Source organism: Colletotrichum navitas, assembly GCF_030913465.1.
Source record: "Colletotrichum navitas strain CBS 125086 chromosome Unknown LY79scaffold_102, whole genome shotgun sequence".
Classification (NCBI taxonomy): Eukaryota; Fungi; Ascomycota; class Sordariomycetes; order Glomerellales; family Glomerellaceae; genus Colletotrichum; species Colletotrichum navitas.
The window spans coordinates 49,830-66,840 of record NW_026850648.1 but is presented as its reverse complement, the minus strand read 5'-3'; the positions used below and the strand labels follow the sequence as shown (position 1 = coordinate 66,840).

The 17,011-nt window shown below is 52.4% G+C and overlaps 8 protein-coding genes across 8 annotated transcripts; 3 read left to right on the top strand and 5 right to left on the bottom strand.

Moving 5' to 3' along the window:
• Positions 1-482: 482 nt before the first annotated feature.
• On the top strand, positions 483-1,856 carry LY79DRAFT_569462 (short chain dehydrogenase). The gene is made up of 5 exons (XM_060559061.1): positions 483-882; positions 938-1,095; positions 1,154-1,261; positions 1,315-1,395; positions 1,458-1,856. The coding sequence occupies exons 1-5, from the start codon at positions 573-575 to the stop codon at positions 1,542-1,544; spliced, it is 744 nt and encodes a 247-aa protein (XP_060408649.1). The 5' UTR covers positions 483-572; the 3' UTR covers positions 1,545-1,856.
• On the top strand, positions 1,834-4,219 carry LY79DRAFT_569459 (fungal-specific transcription factor domain-containing protein). The gene is made up of 6 exons (XM_060559060.1): positions 1,834-2,162; positions 2,240-3,047; positions 3,100-3,160; positions 3,212-3,350; positions 3,410-3,470; positions 3,520-4,219. Exons 1-6 carry the CDS (start codon positions 1,951-1,953, stop codon positions 4,195-4,197), a joined length of 1,959 nt encoding a protein of 652 aa, XP_060408648.1. The 5' UTR covers positions 1,834-1,950; the 3' UTR covers positions 4,198-4,219.
• On the bottom strand, positions 4,220-5,177 carry LY79DRAFT_569457 (endoribonuclease L-PSP). The gene has a single exon (XM_060559059.1). It carries the CDS (start codon positions 4,736-4,738, stop codon positions 4,280-4,282), a length of 459 nt encoding a protein of 152 aa, XP_060408647.1. The 5' UTR covers positions 4,739-5,177; the 3' UTR covers positions 4,220-4,279.
• An 898-nt stretch (positions 5,178-6,075) lies between these two features.
• Positions 6,076-7,083, top strand: LY79DRAFT_526625 (Alpha/Beta hydrolase protein; the record flags this gene model as incomplete). The annotated part of the gene is made up of 1 exon (XM_060555856.1): positions 6,076-7,083. One exon carries the CDS (start codon positions 6,076-6,078, stop codon positions 7,081-7,083), a length of 1,008 nt encoding a protein of 335 aa, XP_060408646.1.
• On the bottom strand, positions 7,078-8,933 carry LY79DRAFT_569455 (amidase). Its single transcript, XM_060559058.1, is given in 4 exon segments — positions 7,078-7,152; positions 7,165-8,474; positions 8,510-8,778; positions 8,827-8,933. The coding sequence occupies 4 exon segments, from the start codon at positions 8,859-8,861 to the stop codon at positions 7,120-7,122; spliced, it is 1,647 nt and encodes a 548-aa protein (XP_060408645.1). The 5' UTR covers positions 8,862-8,933; the 3' UTR covers positions 7,078-7,119.
• A 257-nt stretch (positions 8,934-9,190) lies between these two features.
• LY79DRAFT_707349 (short chain dehydrogenase) lies at positions 9,191-10,424 on the bottom strand. The gene is made up of 5 exons (XM_060565044.1): positions 10,264-10,424; positions 10,093-10,208; positions 9,556-10,034; positions 9,359-9,495; positions 9,191-9,293 (listed from the first exon to the last, which is right to left on the bottom strand). Exons 1-5 carry the CDS (start codon positions 10,357-10,359, stop codon positions 9,225-9,227), a joined length of 897 nt encoding a protein of 298 aa, XP_060408644.1. The 5' UTR covers positions 10,360-10,424; the 3' UTR covers positions 9,191-9,224.
• Positions 10,425-10,642: 218 nt separating this feature from the next.
• LY79DRAFT_617255 (cytochrome P450) lies at positions 10,643-13,059 on the bottom strand. Its single transcript, XM_060562009.1, has 3 exons — positions 12,449-13,059; positions 11,239-12,391; positions 10,643-11,182 (listed from the first exon to the last, which is right to left on the bottom strand). Exons 1-3 carry the CDS (start codon positions 12,569-12,571, stop codon positions 10,806-10,808), a joined length of 1,653 nt encoding a protein of 550 aa, XP_060408643.1. The 5' UTR covers positions 12,572-13,059; the 3' UTR covers positions 10,643-10,805.
• Positions 13,060-13,802: 743 nt separating this feature from the next.
• Positions 13,803-15,553, bottom strand: LY79DRAFT_526671 (Alpha/Beta hydrolase protein; the record flags this gene model as incomplete). The annotated part of the gene is made up of 2 exons (XM_060555861.1): positions 13,803-14,396; positions 14,471-15,553. 2 exons carry the CDS (start codon positions 15,551-15,553, stop codon positions 13,803-13,805), a joined length of 1,677 nt encoding a protein of 558 aa, XP_060408642.1.
• Between the last annotated feature and the right edge of the window lie 1,458 nt (positions 15,554-17,011).

The following is a 17,011-nucleotide window of genomic DNA, read 5'->3' as shown; positions in this document are numbered from 1 at the left end:
ACCATTGGCCAGAAGACATGTTTCGGAGGTTTTTAATTATGTATTATATCACTTCAAGCTCGATTTGTAGTTCTTTCCTAATCATTAAAAGAGAACAATTACTTTTCCTTCAACTAAACTGCATGTTCAAGTCAGTATTGTCGTTCAGATGACATGAGTACTGGTCTAGGAACAGCCAAACAGTAATAAGCTTCATTTCGAGCCACTTATTGTCCCCGGGCCGCCATGAAGGCGCTATCTTACGGATCGTCATCGGCATCAAGAGGTCTTTCCCAACATAAGTTTGGTTCACGGTGTATCAAGTTATTCAGCCTGCTATCACCAACCCGGCATAATCTTATCCGTGCGGGGTCGGTGTGTAGTGCCGTCGGAAGATCCGATTCAACTTAGTGTAGGCGGAGAGAGCCGACATCGGAAGACGCGATGTAACAAAGGCGGAGTCATATAAGCCTCTGGCATTGTGCCGTGACCATCACGCGCCGGTATTTACTAACTCTAAACAAAAAAGGTTGCTGCATACTCTACTTATGCAATAGGAATTACGTCTCAGAGAGCAGCCAAGAACAATCACCATGGACTCAACACCTGTTGCTCTCATCACAGCTGGGAGTGCTGGCCTAGGCGCCGCAGCTGCCCGTGTGTTCGTTAGGAACGGATTCAGAGTGGTTATCAACTACAGCAGCAACTTGGAAAGAGCAGAAAAGCTGGTCGAAGAAATCAAGATGTTGACAGGCTCCAATGTGGTTGCCATTCAGGCGGATTTGGGGGACCGCGACGCGATCTTGAAACTCGTTGATGAAACTATCCAGGCAATGGGTCGATTGGACGTTGTATTTTCGAATGGCGGATGGACATGCTTCCGAGGCATCTCGAACTTGGATGGTGTGTACAGCCTGCCCCCAGATATGACCTGAGTAAAATTAATGCATTAGTTTAGATAACGTTGTAGAGGATGACTGGGACAGGTGCTTCAACATGAATGTCAAGTCACACCTTTGGCTCATGCATGCCGCCAAAAAGCATTTGGACGAGACGGAGGGTGCGTTCATCACTACGGCATCCATAGCTGGTATTGGTGCTAGTGGAAGCTCCCTGGTACTGTTTAACTACTCATTTGTCATTTTCTTAACTTCCCGCGGCTTACGGAATCTAGGCATACGCTGTGACCAAAGCCGCTCAGATCCACCTAGCCAAGGTGCTTGCGGTCATCGCGGCCCCAAAGATTCGAGTTAATACCGTATCACCAGGTCTACTCCTCACAGTAAGTATGGATGAAAGTGCACCGAATTCACTGATGACTGAGATGGGCGATAGGATTGGGCTTCAAAGTTCTCAGATGATATCAAAGACGCGCATATTCAACAGACCAAAATCAAGAGAGCCGTCACGGTTGAGGTACGTGAATGATGACCCAATCTGAAAGAGCAAAAGACAAGACTAACAAGCACGAAATCCAGGACGTGGCTGAGCAAGTATATACGCTTGCGAAGAGCAGAAGCATAACGGGCGTCAATGTTGTAGTTGATGGGGGCTATTCCTTGTAGTTGTGAACTTGGGATGAATGATTGCACGGGAGGGAGAAAGATAGGCTCTGGAAGATGTTTAGCTATCGATTTGTAACAAGGTTCCCTCCACCAAGACAACCATGGAAGATAGTGTCATTCGTGTTTTTGGGACGTTCAAGAAGACTCGAATTGTACCGCGGCTTTATCTTAGGGCACGTTTCGTAATCCCCGTCCTGGGATACGGCTGGTATTCGAGAGACAGGCATTCCCCACAATCTAATCCGCCTTTGCCGCCCTATCTGTCTTATCTCTCTCCCGTTCTTGGGCATCCACTCGCCTCGACAATGCTAGGGTCGTCAGTTCCCCTCGATTACAGATCAGCACTATAGCACACCCGTCGGAGAAGCCGTAACCATTTGACGCAAGCACAAGTGCTCCTACGGCCATGCCGCTCCCTCAGACACCAACAGCAGTCGACGCCGCTGCCGCCGCAGCAACAAGGCCCTGCGAGGCACAGGCCCGGACGTCGTGCCAGCGCTGCCACCGGCGCAAGAAGAAATGTGACCGGGTCCTGCCCCAGTGCGGTAATTGTCGCATTGCACGGTTTCCGTGTAGTTTCCTCAACGACGATCAGCAGGCGGCGGCGTACCCGATTGCGTGGGTTTCTTTCCCCTTCCCGGCCCCAACCAAAACGTTTTGCAATCGTGCTGGTGTTGACGGGGAGTTATTACTAGGTTTGTGCGATCGTTGGAGGACAAGATTCGAAAGTTGGAGGACGAGCTGGCGGCTGCGTTGAAAGACGCGCAGGCCGCGGCTCGTCGTGACACGATGCTCGAGGACCAGATGATGGAGCCGTCGGGGTCGGTGTTTCCGATACTGCAGGCCGCCGCAGATCAATCACCTTCCCAAGCCCGGCCAATGACGGCCACGACGACGCTCGGTGATGAGCTGCGATTGCTCACGCTCGAGGCTGCGGCAGAACGACACCTGGGGTCTGCTTCGGGATTGTCGTTTGCCAGGTTGACGCAGGCGGTGCTTAGGAGGCTCACGCCGGACCGCGCTGATTTCGTCTTCCACAGGGAGCTCGAGGTCGAGTCCACGAATCAAATCCTGGGCGGATCTCCGGCCGACCTGCTCGGGTCGACTTTGTACCACGGCTTTGACAGCTCGACTGCCTTTCATCACCCCTTCTTTTCCGGTATCACGTTATCCGATATCACAGATCCACAACCGTCCTTGGTGGACGTTGAGATACCGCCGCAGAGTCACCTACAGCACCTTGTGGACTTTTATTTTGCGCACTCCCACACGTTGTATCCCATTGTGCGGCGGAATGAGTTTGAAGAAACGCTGGTCACGGTCCTGAGAAACCCTCAGGACCCGGCGGCGCAATCGCCGCTGTGGATGTTCAGGCTGTGGATGATACTAGCGATAGGATCAACCACATACTGCTCGGTTGCCCTGTGTGAGGAGTCAGAATCGATGTTGTACTACAACAAGGCCCTTGGCTATATGGAGGATGCTCTTGGATACGGCGACATGGTACGTTGCGCTACGTGATTGAGGGTATGATGCAGAGCTTGACTGGTGATAGGTCGCGCTAGAGGTCATCATGCTCCAGGTATCATACTCTTTCTTCAACCAGCTCGGGCCAAGTACGCCCCCCATTCTGAAGTTCGGTTCACGATATTAACCCGTGGCACCAGATACTTGGTTTCTCGTAGGTCTCGCAGCGAGGTTATCGGTCGGCATGGGCTTGCACACATCGTCCTCATACGACGCGCTTCCCGTTGATGTTGCCGAGCATCGAAAGCGTGTCTTTTATTCAGTGTATATGATGGATCGGTAAGATAATATCAAGAAATACTGTCGGCGTGCGTTCTCTCGGGCTAAAGACTCTCAAGGGTTGTATCAACAGCACTCGGGCGACCTTTTGCCTTGCACGACGATGACATAGACGTCGAAGTGAGTTGTACCTAGAGGAAATCAAAGACAGCATAACTAACATAGACAGCCGTTTGCCGACGCTGACGACGAAGACATCACTGCCACGGGCATTCGCCAGCGTAACACCCTTCAACCCTCCACCATGGCAGTCCCCCTACACCTCCTCCGCTTGCGCCAACTGTCTAGCAAGATTGTGAAATCTGTCTACTCCAACAAACGAAACGCGCAAATGTCCATCTCTGAGCGCGAGGCCATCATTCACTCCCTCCATCGCGAACTTATCGACTGGCGCCGTAGCATGCCCTTCCCCTTACCCGACACGCATCCGCATGTGCCCCATCTTAGCAGTCACTGGTACGACTTCAACTACTACATGCAGGTCGCCTTGCTGTACCGCCCGTCCCCGCTTCTCCCAACACTCGACCAGGCCCGCGTTGAGACGCTGGGCGATGCCGCGGGCAAAGCGATTCGGGAAGCCACCACGATGCACCGACAGCAGCGGCTTGCGTACAACTGGCTTAACCTGCTTGCGCTCTTCACATCGACACTGTCGCTGACATATGCGACGACGGCAAGGCCGGAGAATCTGGCGGTGGTGCTGAGGGAGAGCAAAGCGATCGAGACGCTGCAGCTGGCGATCGAGCTGTTTGATACGTTGAGTGTGAAATTCCCCGCCGCTAAGAATATCAAGAGGATGGTCGAGGAAATTGTGGCTCGTTACAGGGAGATTGACTTGCAAGAATGATCACAGCAGAAAGAAAAAAAAGTGTTCAGAAATCATCGAATGGCTATGCGTGACTCTCATTATCGTTTGATGGCCATGTTGGTCACATCTCAACAACAGCGACACCTTTAATCTCGACCAACATCCTCGGATCCGGCAGCTCCTTGATTCCAATTGTCGCCCTGGCGGGTGCCTCGGCCCTCGTCGCGAATACCTTGTTCCACTCCTCATTCATGCCTTGGTAGTCTCGCTTCATGTCGACCACGTAGACAACACTATCAATCAAGTTCTTGACGCTGCCCTTGCCGCCCGTCGCCTCGCGGATGATAAGGTCGATGTTGGACAGCACCGCTGCCGTCTGTGCGCGCACATCAAGGGCGTACGTGCCGTCACCGTTGTCTTTCACGCCCGGCCACTCACCCGTGGCAGGGTGCACGCAGGCGATGCCCGATATGTAGATGGTGCGGTGGGGAGCGGCAGGGGCGAGGCGAGCATGGGCGTAACGCGTGGGTGGCTCCGGGGCAGAGGGGTTCATGACAAAGGCGTCGCCGTTGAGAGCCATGATGCTTTCTTGGTGCGGTTATGTCTTCGTTGCAGTGAATATGGTGAGCTGTGGTCGTATGATGAGTAGAGGATGTAGGGGAAGTCGTGAGATTCTTGCTTGATGTTTGCTTGGTAGCCAATGGTCTGCTTCTGGGTGCATTTTACTACTTTAAGGGAAGACCGGCGTCGTGCGGCAGGGTCCAGAGAGGATGCAGCCGACGTGATGGCGGGCAACCCGACCGGACGGGGGTGGATAGGCCTTCGGAGTCGCCGCCCCGGCAATGGTCGGCCGCTGCGATTCAAAGTCCCGACGGAAAAGTCCTGAAGAAGACATGCTGATGAGTGTAGTCCGCGGGAAGTCGGCCCGACACCTCGTTCATGCTGGTCTCAAACTGTGACTGACCTCCGTCCTAAGGTCTGGCTTGGGAATGGTCAGGATCAACACACCATGATTGATCTCTCTTCCAAGCCAATTTTTGAACCAAATCTTCGTATTTCATGTTGACAAGGAGTTATATCTCATAATTTTACCCCGGCGTACTGGGCGGAGTGAGCTTGTCGCTTGTGTTCGGGCCGGGCCGTGGGGGTCGTTGCGCAATAATACTTCTCCCACAAAAGGGGGTTCGCAACGGATATCGTGTCGTCAGGCGCGTCGACTGGGGCGTAATAGTCTCACTGGTGCTTGAGAAGCTGTTTCCGCTCATTGGTTTCCTTTAAGCGACAAGGATTTGTTGCACTGATCTACGTATGCGCCTCATCCGCAAGCATTTAATTCCCGTCGAAACCGCCGTTTATAATGCGGGCGCTGTGCTGAACAGCCATGAAGGCTTCGCGTGTTCAGGCTTAGGATGAAGTCCTGTTGACTGGGTGTTCCGATTGAGGGAGAAACATTTGACCGATCGTAGAGCAGGTTCCGCAGATTGACCATCGTCTTCATTGTCAGCTACACGTTGAGTTCATGTTTCTTGTTATTGCAAAGCTATTGTGCTGTGGGAGGCGTGGGCTTTGGGTTGTATTCTAAGCTTCTGGGTATGCTGACACGTATAGTGTCCCTGGCTCCAAGACGCCTCGGCTTTTTGGAACAAAAGCAAAAGCTATAAGGAACCAGTGCGGAATACGTGAACGGGTTTATAAACTGTAGCCTGCCTCATTTAACACAAGTAATTGAGGGTTCTTCTCAAGTTCTTGTTTTATGGTTTTGCAGGTCGGCCCCTCCGATATAGACAACCAATACGGATATTATGTACATGTATACATCGCCCCCGCCCTAGGTATCAGCACGGCCAGTCGTCCTCAAACAGGGACCGCAACAAGCTTCACCCTTCGCCCTCAAACCTCGATAGTGACATGGCCAAGATGGCCCAACATCAATCTCCAGTCCATTACTTTGACCTCCCCCATTTCACCTTCACCAATGGGACCACCGTGCCCCTCGCCCGCCTGGCTTACCTCGACATAAACAGCACTGCCAGCAAAGTGGCCCTCATCCCAACTTGCTTCAAAGGCTCTCTTCAATCAACTCTCAACTTCTCTTCGGGCACTTTGAAAAACCACAGGATTCTTGTTGTCGCCCTGTTTGGCAACGGCGAGTCTTCCAGCCCTTCCAACACGCCCTCATTCCCCGCCTCTCTGGACTACCGCGACTGCGTGCGCGCCCAGCATGCGCTGCTTGCTTATCTGGGTGTCGATGTTCTAGACATCGTCTTGGGGTTCTCCATGGGTGGGCAGACTACCTACCACTGGGCTGTCATGTATCCGACCATGGTACGCAATGCCGTCATCATTTGCTCCTCGGCTCGCACGAGCGGTCATAACAGACAATTCCTCGAAGGCCCGTCCGCCGCCCTAGAAAACGCTGTCGATTTCACAGGAAAGCCCCAAGATTATGCGCCGCGTGGTGTCCGCGCGTTCGGCAAGGCGTACTCAGCGTGGCTCACTAGTGCTGAGTGGTTCGACCAGCACCTCTACAAGGAACTGGGGTACGACAGCTTGCACGCGTGGGATAGCGAGACCACTGGGCCGCGGTACGATGGGTGGTACCCGAATGACCTGCTCGTGAAGCTGCGCATGTGGCAAAACGGCGATATCAGTATTCTGGCGCACGGTGGCGGATTGGAAGAGGCCTTGGGGAGGATTGAAGCGCGGGTTCTGCTGATGCCGTGTCGGACTGACCAATACTTTCGCCCCGACGCCAGCGAGCGCGAGGTCGCGATGCTGAAGAGAGGGAGTTTGAAGGTGATTCCATCGGTTTGGGGACACTTGGCAGGTGCAGGGTCAAACCCAGCGGATGTAGAGTGGATGGATGAGAAGATCGCTGCCTTTTTGATAGAAGATGCACATGCAGAGACAGAGGCGAGAGCATAGTCCGGTACAAAGTTTTCGTTTATGTCCTACAGAAGCTCAGCCTTGAGCACGCGCAAGCCTCTTCTGTCCCTCTTCAAATACTATCGCCGCTCTCATTACTGTCTCATCCTCCCACCTCCTACCAATGACCTGCATTCCCACGGGCATCTTCACATGAGGCCTCTCCGTCAGCGGCAACTCTCCACACGGTACGCTCATCGCCGGATGTCCCGTAATATTAAAAGGGCATGTGTTGCTTGTTAATCCGATGGCAGGTTTTAGCCTCTCCATTATCGACGCACCTGGGTCGGGATGAGGCATGGAGACGGTCGGCGCGCATGGCGTGACCAACACGTCGACCTGCGCGAGGGCCACGTCGTAGGCGGCGCGCAACTCGAAGACTTTCCGGTGGGCTTTGGCTTCGATGGAGGCGTCCAAGTGGGATTTGTCGAAGACCTGGCTGAGGAGAATGTTGACAACGGCGGGATTGGACTGGGTTAGAAGCTGGTAAGCGTCCTGGCTCGAACGCCATTGTGTCTTGGTGTGAGGTGATAGGTATGATAGGTGGCCTGATGGTTTCCCATGTAGGAGACCCAAAGCCATGGATGGACGGGTGGCAGCCGTCCAGATGATGGGGCCCTCGGAATGCATGGGGACCGAAATGTCGACGACCGTAGCTCCGGCGGCTTCAAAGCCTTCTTTCGCTACCTTGCGCACTAGCTCGCACACTTGCTGCGACAGACCCGTCACGCCGAAAGACTCGTTCAGTAATCCTATCCTCAAGACAGGTTGTCCAGGTTCGGAAGTTGTCTGGCGGTACTCGTCGACCAGGGCGGGATAGTCCTTGACATTGGCCACGAGAGGCGTCTCGGGTGTCATCCGGGGATCGATGCCATCCCATCCAGCCATGACTTTTAGTAGCATAGCGATATCTTCTATACTTGACGCAATTGGCCCTAAATGATCAATCATTGGCGTCATGGAAGCAGCACCTGTGTACGGAACCAACCCAAACGTTGGCTTCAGCCCGTAGATGCCCGTGTAGCATGCCGGGATGCGGATAGAGCCCGCCTGGTCGCCACCAATCGCCAGCTCTGCCGTCTCCCCGAAGGCGCCCTTTCCTGACCGGTGCAGAGCGTCTGAGGAGACGAGGGCGCATGAGCCGCTGCTGCTGCCGCCGGTTGTGTACCCGTGCAGCAGCGGGTGATGCACCGGTCCGGTGACCGATGTACACGCCAAGGGGGAAGCGCAGAAGTTTTCGCATGTTGAGGAGCCCTTGATCAGGGCACCCGCGTGAAGCAAGCGCGACACGACGGTTGCGTCAATAGGCGAGAGAGGAAGAGGACCGTCCCTGGACAGGATTTCGGGATGCGTGCCCAGCGTGGTGGGCAGGCCGCCGACGCACACATTGTCTTTGACGGCGACGTTCCGGCCCCGAGAAGATTACTGGTCGGCTGGGCGGCTGCGATATCGCAACGGTGGCTCCAGGCGTTCAAGGGATTGTTTTTGGCATCCGGCTTCCAGAATGATCTAGGTTTCGTGGTAGGCACGGGGGACAGAGCAGGATGGACATAGTCATCCCCGGTGTCTACTTGAAGCATGACGGCCTCGAAAGACTTGAGTAAGAGAAGATAAGACTGCGCATCGTGAGGGTCAGATATGGCGAAGCCGAGCTCGGCGGCGAGACGGTGTAGTTCTTCTTCGTTGAGAACAGACCTGGAAGTTGTCAGAGAGAGCTCTAGTTCAGGTTCGTGATATACGTACAGTGAGTCATCGCTTGCTAATGAGACGATGGACATTGTGTCAATTGGCCCAGGCTGATGTGAAGCACTGACGGGAGTCTTTGGCTCGAAGGCTTCATGTTCGTTCAAGGCTCATGCGTGTCTATCTAATAATGTGCTCAACTCGGACGTTATCGGCACCGCCGCCGCAAGGTCCCCAGCTAGTCACTTTCGCTGGCGGAAATGCCGACGTCTACCAAAATGTTCCCGACTCTTGAGCATGGATGGCTTCATCTCCAGGAACAGCTCTCGCTGCGTATATGTCGTTAGGGAAATGTAGAAGACATGCACGGAAAGAAGGCGAAGATTGGCTGGTGTTCGCACGAGCGAGTGATGTGTTTCAACAAGTCTCACACAATTTGAATGCTAGGCACGCTACTACTATGTCTGTCCGTTCGCCACCAAGATACGTCCTCCATCCACACACAGATTAACCCCATCGATGTATGCCTGCACGTCTTCTTGTAAGCCACTTTGTTTTTCTCCAGGTCATCGTTGGATTTCTCAAGACTTACCCCAGCCCGACTCGCTAAGTATAGCACCGCGCCCGCAATGTCTTCCTCGCTGCCCGCCCTTTTGGCAGGGACTTGATCAAAGAGATTGGCAAACATATTGCCCTCTTCTCCCACGGGGTTCATCTTGCTCGGCACAACTAAAAGCCGTCAGTCGCCGGGCACTTTGGGGGCAAAGGAAAGGAAGGGGACGGATTTACAGCCTGGGTTGATGCCATTAACACGGATGTACCACCGACCAAACTTGGCTGCCAACAGCCTGACCAGGTGGTCAGTCGCTGCCTTGCTCGTCGCATAGCTTGACATGTCGACATTGGTCGCATTGTGCATACTCGCGCACGAGCTCGTCACAACCACAACGCCTCTGCCCTCACTGCTGCCCTTGACCCCGGCCCTCACGTCGCGCTGCGACGCTGCTGCCAGGAGGGGCATGAAGGCCACGGAGAGGAAGTAGTGCGCCGCGGTGTTGATGCTGAAGGTGTCGGCCCAGTCGGATTGCTGGTGCGACCACATTGAGGCTTGCAGCTCCGCGAGGGAGGCAGACGTGACATCGCAGGGAATGGCGGGGTCACGGCGGATACCGGCGTTGGACACAAGGATGTCAAGATGAGATTCTCGCTGAGAGACTAATGCCGCGAGACCGGCGATGGCCTCTTTGGATGAGACGTCGCAGGCGTACCTAGATATGACATTCAGTGACTATTGTGAGAGGGAGAGGGACGTGACTGGTTGATTACCCGACTGCGCTGCCTCCAGAGGCTTTGCCAAGATTATTGAGCTCTGCGACCTTATCGTCAATGGGCTCAGAGGGAAGTGCTACGAGGTACACCTTGGCGCCGTTGACCACGAGTCCCTATGATGGTCAGCAATGTGACGGGGCAAGAGAGTGTGTCCGTGGGGGTTTTTACCTTGCAGATCATGTATCCGAGGCCACTGCTTCCGCCCGTCACAACAGCGACGTACCCCTTGACGCCGAATAACTGGGTGACATCGAGTGAAGCCATTATCCAGTGGTTTATGCTTTGTTTGTTTAGGGGATTAGGGCAAGCAGGTTATGTTTAGTTTAGAGTTGAACTGTGTACAGTGTCCTGTGATTGCTTGCGGGGTTTTATCAATAGCTATTTCGACTGTGTCGGAGCTGCCGACACATCAATCGTAGGGTTTTTGCTACCACTCAAACGTGTGTCGTCGGGATTCTTAGGTGCCATTCTCGGCAGACCATCCCGTCACTTGAAGCATGTCGATATCATGATCGGCGCACTAAACTTCTAAGAGATGTTATGAGATCTCGTAACTTGTTGTTCGATTTTAGCCCAAATGTTGGTGCAAGATGTTAGATAAGTCAAACTACCGTATTATGCAACCCCCTATCCCAGGTTAATACCGCCTGTTATTTGAGACCATCGTCGCTTTTCACCTTGCAACTCTCGAGCGCATACAATGAGGTCCCTTACTCCTTGTAGTGATCTTTCGTCCTCTCCTCTGCTAGCCTCAAACACTCCTCCGTTGCATTAACATCCCTCGGTACGAGCTTCACCTTGAAGTCGCGTGGAATTGCCACCAGCGCCGACTTGAACTGATTGTAGTCGACGTAGTCCGTGTTGGGTGGTTCCGCCTCGCTTGCCACAATCTTGTACGACGCGAGGAGCCGCAGCAGCGCCGTGTACAGAAGGCGGTGCGCAATGTGCTGGCCCGAACACGCGCGCGAGCCGGTGCCGAAGCTGAGGTGGTTTAGCCCGACGGACTCGCGCTCGGTTGGGGGGTCCAAGGAGGACAACCAGCGCTCCGGGTCAAACTTGCCGGCATCGGGGCCAAAATGGTCGACATCTGGGTCACACATTAGCTTCGGGGGAAGAAAAAAAAGAAGGAATATTTGGGCCCACCGTGGTTTCCAGCTTGGGCGTTAATGAGAATCATCGTCTTGGCCGGGATCTTGGCCCCATTCCAATTCACCTCTGTAACGGTCTTGCGAGGCAGGCTCATGGCGCTGACGGTATAATAACGACCGGCCTCCTTTATAATGGCGTTGAGATAAGGGACCTTTTCTTCTGAGATGCTGGAAGACCAGGCGTCGCGCATGTCCGGGTAATACCGCTTGATGTCCTCGTACGCGCGGTCCTGCCAGATCTGGCCCTCGGGGGTGCTGAGAGATCCGATAGCCGACGTCAGTGTTCCGGGGATCGTCTCGAAGCCGCCCGAGACAAGTGACAGACAGATAGACGAGACTTCGACACCCGTAAGCTTCGTCTCCTCGTCCTTGAGAATGGCGGCCGAAATGCAAGGCTTATCGGTGCCTAGCTTGATCATTTCGCGGACCTTGTCCAACAACAGGTTGAGGTACGTGTCGCGACGGTCGCGGAGCTCCTTGGACCGTTTGTTCTTCTCGTTGTTGGGGAAATATCGCATGATAGGTACATAGTCCTGCATGTTCTCCGACGCGCTGCGAAGTAGGGAGATGGCCGACCCGACGTACAGAATCTCCCGGAGGAGTTCATCGTACACAGCGTCCATGCGAATACCGTAGCATAGGGTGAGGGTCGTGTTGAGCGCATACCGCTGAATGTAGGGCCGCACACTGATCTCAAGAGCGCCGTTTTTGCTATCTTTCTTGAGGTCCCGGAGGATGCAGTAGCTCTCCAGGTCGAACATGGGGTGGTAGTTGCGCAGAGACGCCCTTCCTAGCGCAGTGCCTGCGGCTTTACGCTTCTTCTTGCACGACTCGTCCCATGGAGACGAGCCGATGGTGAAGCCCTGTGTGCTGCTGATGACTCCATGAAAAGTGTAGAGTGTGGGCCTGTCAATGACAGCGTTCTGGTTTCCCAGCAGCATCTTTTTGCAGTCCTCAAACGAGTTGACCACGACGGCACGCGTGTTTCCCAGCTTGATCTGGTAGACGGACTGGTTGTACTGACGCCACCATTTCTCGCACACAGTGGCGTGGTCTTGGCCGAGCTGTAACAGGTGTCCAAAGACGGGCAGCGCCCCGGGGATCTCTGGCAGGCCTTTGATGTAGGAAATATCTGTCTTGAAAGCGACCTATCGTCATGGTAAGAATCGTTGCTCAGTATCTCATACGAGCAAGGCCGAACTAACATTATAGATGAGATAGGTCAGCCCCGCGACTGCCAAAGCTGTAAGGGCGAGGACGAGTTCCTGAGCCTCCTGCAATTTGTTGAGCCACAGCGGGTTAATGAAGTCTTCGAGTCTGGCCGACATGGTCGTCTTTCCTACTAGTGTAAAATCCCTATTTGCTGGTGATCACCTCTACGTGGAAAGACAAGGTGAGAATCTGAAGCTGACGCTCTTTTAACAACTTTGGCGATTCTGTCTCTACGTAGTATGTGCAGCAATCCAACCATCGTGGGGTCATCGTTGTCGGCGCCCGCCCAAAGCCCCGCATCTCAAGGATGGGCATGTGTCGGACGGTCCGATGCGGGTCGCATGATAGTTGAGATCGGACGCCGGCGCAGATAAGGACCGTCGGAACAGACACCACCAGGGTTGTGTTATCAATCGGCTGCTAGTGCACGAGAGGTGAGGAGGTTGCGGCTGCCCCTATAGGATTTTGAATAGGCTCCTTATCCCATCCAGAGGCCGTCGACTTTGGTGGGAGCACCACGGAAGGACTATGTCCTGCCGTTTCACCAGTATCTCAACCACATTTTTGGTCACGATCCCCAGGCGATGGTGCTTTTGGGCTTAGTGCGGGGTGAAAGCGGAAAGTTAATATTTAACCTACAGCGGATACGTTTTGACTGTAGTCTAGAGTCAGAATTTCTAGTGCACACAGTGCAAGATGACTAGGTTAGGCGCGCCATTATCTGAATACCCCACTGCAGGATTGGACAGTGTACGGAGTACCTAGACCTAATAACTTGAAAATAGAAATTGGCATCATGGCGGCTATCAGTAAACAGCATTAGACGCTAAGCTTCTTTCCCCAAGCCTTATTTCAAAACTCTTATACAGTCTCGTAGACACAGTAAAATATATGTCCCGGTAAATCACCTCCTGTTACTTACTGAATGTTTCATTCGAGGGACGCCCTTTACCAGCCTATGTCTCGGATCAATAACCCCAACACTCTTCTTAGCTTTTGTTTGATCGATTGCCTCCATTCACGCTCAAGAGCTCTCTGAAAAGGGTGAAGGGCACCCCAGTCTGACGTGGTACCTTCGCACAGGCTCAATCCAAGTGTATATCCTGACTATCTGTCACGATAGCTTCCCATAGCACCTGTCAGGTGGTCTGTCAGGTGCCATATATTAACGCGGTGTTTCGCCCATTGCTCGCATAACTCATGTATATATAGGGTTCTTTCTTCACATCTCTACTTCTAGACGAATACGACTTTCTTACTTCTATTCTTACATGCCCTGTTGCATACTTTAACTCGATGCAGCTGAGGTAGCCGGGATATTAGAAGGGTGTTGCTCCAGGATGTGGACTATTGGTGGAGGTTGTCCAAGTTCGCCTGGATATACTCGAAGCTTGACACCCTGAAGTCGTCAGGGATGAGCCGGGTTGAGTTAGCTCCGAATTCGAGTAGTTGCTGCGACTCTTTCCACTTTGGCCAGGAAGTTCTATAGCCAGCAGAACCGGAGATTCCACTGTTGGGGTCGAGCGAGGTCACGAAGGCGATATAACGGTCCTGCATCGCTCGGCTAGCGTCATCACTGCCGTAGAAAATGCGTGGCAAGTCCGATGTGTGGAAGGTCCCAAGGATTGGTGTTCCACGCTCAAAGGCGGCTTGGAAAGACCACGCGGGCATGGAAGCGGGTAACATATCCAGGAAAGCCCGCCGCATGAGGATGAAGAAGACATCGCCGATTATGGCCGCCAACCGTTTGAATTGAGGGTATGCTTGATTCATTGTGCCGGTGCCGAATGGACTCCCGACCGTGCCGTTGTTGTACGGGTATGTACTGACTAAAGCAGCAATGTCTTTCCGAGTAGCTCCGGGGAAGATGACGTCGTTCAAGTACGACACGAGCATGTTTTCGGTAGTTATGTTGGCTTGAAATATAGACGAAATGGTGCCCTGTACACATGTGAGAACATGAACCCCTTCCCAGAACCAAGCTCGTGACGATTTGAAGGAAGATTTTGACTTACCTCATCTTCCATATTGCCAACAATTATTGGGACTCGAGCAATCTTCCCGGCTTTCGCCAGAGCTTCGCCGCTTGCCGTGAGGATTTTGCCATCAGGACGCGGCATATAACTGAGCGCAAGGGCGCTGTAGCTCATGAATATGGGAACAGAATTTGTAGCCGCTAAGAACTTTTGGTAGTCAGTTTCCCTTAGGCATGCTACTTTGTCCAAGGTAGGGTGTGCCGAGCAGTTGGCAGCTTCTACGACAGTGTCAAACACAGCTTGGGCCTTGGGACCATCAACCGGATCAGCCAGTAGGATGCTGCCGCTGTTCATAATGCCGGCCCGAAACAAAGGACGGCCATTGTAGGTATTGTCGCCGTCATACAGTGTGAGGTGATCGAAGACGCTAAGTGCTCCGGCGCTTTCGCCCCATATGGTAACCGCGTCCGGATCGCCACCGAAACCTGCGATGTTGTGAGCCACCCATTCAAGAGCCATCCGCTGATCGAGGAGCCCTAGATTTGTGGATCCTTCCGCAAGCAGCTCCTTGCCTCCGAGAAAGCCAAAACCTCCAAGACGATAGTTGACAGAGACAAGGATGAACGGCCTGCCCTGGGCTACGCCCCTGGGAACCAAGACAGAAGCGTTGTATGGCTGTGAGCTGCCGATTTCGAATCCACCACCGTGCAGCCAGAATAGAACCGGCAAGCGAGCATCCTTAGAGGTGCCTTCTGGACGCATAATGGAGATGGTTAAGCAGTCTTCGCCCTCATTGCCCAATGCTGCTCCCAGAAAGAGCGCTCTTTCGACCACAGGGTTTGTCACCACCTCGTTGAAAAGTGGTGGAGACTCTTGAAATGCCATTTGTGGACAGGAAGGACCGAATCCGGTTGCGTTAAATGTGCCCAATCTCTCCAGCCGTACAGGAGGCTTCAGACGTAATGGGCCTATGGGTGGGTGGGCATAGGGAATTCCGCGATAGTATTCAACGCCATCAACCACGGAACCAATAATGGTACCCGCCGGGGTCTCTAGGATCGGCCGCGCAGCAGCGGTTCCAAGCAAGACGACAGTTGCTGCTACAAGACGCCGTGGGTTCATCATGTCTCTGGGTTTCCACAGGGCAAGGAGTGGAGGACAGGGTACGATACGGATCGTTAATGGCAAGAATGTATATTTTCTCAAAAGATTTATGTCAAAGTTGCGACAAATAAGTAGAAGGCGCAAAGTTCCAACGAAACATTTATAGAAATTTGAGAAGTTATCACTGGGAGATGTCGTATTGAAGTTTGGTTCTAGACTAGGGATAATGGAGCAATTCAGCTGCTTGCGGGGTTTTTCGAATGTTACTGTGCTGCCTAGAGTGATCAGAGAGCTTTGTGACAAAAATACGGATACTATAAGCAATGCTAGGTCATCAGGTCTGCTTGGTGCTACGGAACAGCTGTGGACTACCCTGGTGAGGAAATTGTCTCTACCAGGATCTCTTGGAATAGTTTAGTGCTGACATGTTTGGACCTTTTGTGTCGTATATTTGCTTACTTTACATGTGAGGATCGGGCTTTTCCACGTAGTGTGATTGTTGGCATATGGGTGATGCGGCCGGGCTTGGGCGGTCACGTAATACACTGCCCACCAGCAGTATTCCCTACCCTTGCCTATTGGCAAGGGTGCTGCTACACTCCTGCCCTTACCTCTAACTATTATAAACTAGTTGATTAACAACCACTGTTGAAGTGCGTAGATACGGCGGTTAATGACAACGATAATCCCTAGTCAATTAGGTGTATATTAATGATGTGTATATCTGGCAGATTCGCTATGTTGTTGCCTATAATTTGTAGCTATTTGACTAGGTGTATTTGTCATCTAAGTTGCTATATTTAGGTAAGAAATCTATTAAAGTTCGTGGATACTTCAATTATCCCTGGTTAATCAGGCGTATGCCTACTGTTAGGAGATGTTATTCTATTCCGCCTAAGATTCTGTTCCCCTTGGACCCCCCTGGTCCCTTGCTCTCTAATTAGTTGGCGCTTCTGCTCTCTTATTAGCTAGAAAAGAAAACTAATAGCTATTAGTTATATTTATTCTATTTTATAGGTTACACTCTCTGGCCACTTTTACAATCTTTACCTTCTCTACTAGTAGTCTTAACTAAATAATAGCCTACTAGTCTAATAATGTTCTTGTTGTTTTCCTATTCTATATTCCTCTAATCCTAGGACCAATTTGCTCCCTTTTTTCCTCTTTTAATACTTTTTACCTTTTACTATACTAATTAACTCTTAGTATACTACTACTACTTACTCTTACCTCTATCTCTACCTAGGGTTTACTACTATTTACTGCTGATCTAATATTAATAAAATGACAGTTTAGGTCTCTATTACCTATTTAGTAAGACCAGGAGCAGCAAATCAACAGAAATAAGGTTCATTAGCGACGCCAGCACCACGAGTGAGCTCCTTTCGACATAGTCTAGAGATAAGCCATGCTACACCACCAGTTAATTTCTCTGGGGCCTTGGCTTACAGAAGTAAAAAGGCTCTACAAGGTCTA